This window comes from Cebus imitator, unplaced genomic scaffold, assembly GCF_001604975.1.
Source record: "Cebus imitator isolate Cc_AM_T3 unplaced genomic scaffold, Cebus_imitator-1.0 Scaffold190, whole genome shotgun sequence".
NCBI classification, from domain to species: Eukaryota; Metazoa; Chordata; class Mammalia; order Primates; family Cebidae; genus Cebus; species Cebus imitator.
In genome coordinates, this window is record NW_016107505.1 from 97223 (window position 1) to 99401 (window position 2179).

A 2179-nucleotide genomic window follows, 5' to 3' on the forward strand; every position below is an offset into this window, starting at 1 on the left:
TTTTTGAGATGGAGTCTTGCTCTGTCACCAGGCTGGAGTGCAGGGGCACAATCTCAGCTCACTGCAACCTCCACCTCTCAGGTTCAAGGGATCCTCCTGACTCAGCCTCCCTAGTAGCTGGGATTATAGGTGCTCACCACCACACCTGGCTAGTTTTTGTTTGTTTGTTTGTTTAACTTTAGTAGAGATGAGGTTTCACCATGTTGACCAGGATGGTCTTGATCTCCTGACCTTATGATTCACCCGCCACAGCTTCCCAAAGTACTGGGATTACAGGCATGAGCCACTGCACGTGGCCAGGAAGATTGTTTAAGGCGAGGAGTTTGAGGCTGCAGTGTACCGTGATTATGCCCGTGAAGAGCCTGGGCAATATAGCAAGACCACATCTCCTAGAAGTGCTGAAAATGCAAAACAGGTAATAGGAAAATTAAAATCATGAGTATATATATGCATGAGGCTATCTTATTGTTTTATTTTTTTATTTTTTTATTTATTTTTGTTTGTTTTCTTTAGTTTGTGCATTTTTTTATTTTTTAAAGATGGAGTCTTGCTACGTTGCCCAGGCTGGAATGCAGTGGTGCAATCTCGGCTCACTGCAACCTCCACCTGCCACGTTCAAGAAATTCTGCCACAGGCTCCCAAATAACTGGGATTGCAAATGCCCACCACCCCACCAGGTACAGGTCTTTTTAGTAGAGATGAGGTTTTACCATGTCAGGCCTATCTCAAACTCCTGATCTCATGTGATCCACCCACCTCAGCCTCCCAAATTGCTAGGATTACAGGCATGAGCCACCGCACCCGGCCAGAGCTCATTCCTTGTTACAGACGACCAGGACACCCCATGTTCTACTCACCCAGCAACTCCGCCTTTGCCATCTTAGACAATTCTGGGAGATTCAGCTCTTCAAAGACCTTCACAGTCGCATTCCTTATCCAGCATTCTGAGGATGTATTGACCAGAATTTCTGCCAGTTTCTTGCCATTAGCCTCTTCCACCTCAGACCATGGGGTCTTCTGTAGCACATCTTCTAGGGGAAAAGCCCATAAGATGGATTTGAAAGTCCCTAATTCACCCTCGCTCAGCTGCTCCAGAAGGGTTTGCAGAGTGTACTCCAGTTGCGATGATGTCATCGTGCTCCACGTGTGAGACCTTAGGTCAAGGCTGAAGAACTAGGGAAAAAAGGAACAGTTCACAAGTTACCATCATTAAATGAAAACATTTGCCTGTGTGCCATGCTGTACCCCGAGTGGTGAAATGTGAGGTAGACTGAATTAAGAGACAGAAAATCTGGCCCAGCATGGTGGCTCGCACCTGTAATCCCAGCACTTTGGGAGGCCGAGGTGAGCGGACCACCTGAGGTCGGGAGTTTGAGACCAGCCTGGCCAACATGGCAAAACCCTCTCTACTAAAAATACAAAATTAGCTGGGCATGGTGGCCCATGTCTGTAATCCCAGCTACTTGGGAGGCTGAGACAGGAGAATCGCTCCAACCCAGGAGGTGGAGGTTGCAGTGAGCCAAGATGGTGCCACTGTACTCCAGCCTGGGCAACAAGAGTGTAACTCCATCTCAAAAAAATTGTCAGGGCACAGTGGCCCACACCTGTAATCCCATCACTTGAGTCTGGGGAATTAGAGGCCAGCCTGAGCAACAAGGCAAAACCCTGTCCCAACTCCAGCTACTTGGGGGGCTGAGGCAGGAGGGTTTCTTGTGCCCAGAAAGTTGAGGCTGCAGTAAGGCAAGATCACACCACTGCATTCCAGCCTGAGTGACAAAGTGAGACTCTGCCTCAATAAAAATAAATACAAGAGGGAGGCAGGCTGGAAAATGAAAAAACAAAGCGACTTGCCAAGCCCAGGTGGTGGTAGAAGTGGACAGCTTTACCCTGAGGAAGGGCAGCTCCTCTCCTCAGCTTTGAGGGATAATTACATATACACAATGTAGCCGGGCGCGGTGGCTCACGCCTATAATCCCAGCACTTTGGGAGGCCGAGGCGGGTGGATCACGAGGTCAAGAGATCGAGACCTTCCTGGTCAACATGGCGAAACCCCGTCTCTACCAAAAATACAAAAGTTAGCTGGGCATGGTGGTGTGTGCCTGTAATCCCAGCTACTCAGGAGGCTGAGGCAGGAGAATTGCCTGAACCCAGGAGGCGGAGGTTGCGGTGAGCCGAGATC

The 2179-nt window shown here is 49.2% G+C and overlaps 1 protein-coding gene across 1 annotated transcript in view; it reads right to left on the minus strand.

Moving 5' to 3' along the window:
* The window catches only part of NLRP7 (NLR family pyrin domain containing 7), a 19128-nt gene that overhangs the window by 14745 nt on the left and 2204 nt on the right, over positions 1-2179 (minus strand). Inside the window, exon 2 of the mRNA XM_017546521.2 lies at positions 858-1173. Within this exon, the coding sequence (XP_017402010.1) occupies positions 858-1134 (277 nt within the window). The 5' untranslated portion in view covers positions 1135-1173. The remainder of the gene's footprint in view (positions 1-857; positions 1174-2179) is intronic.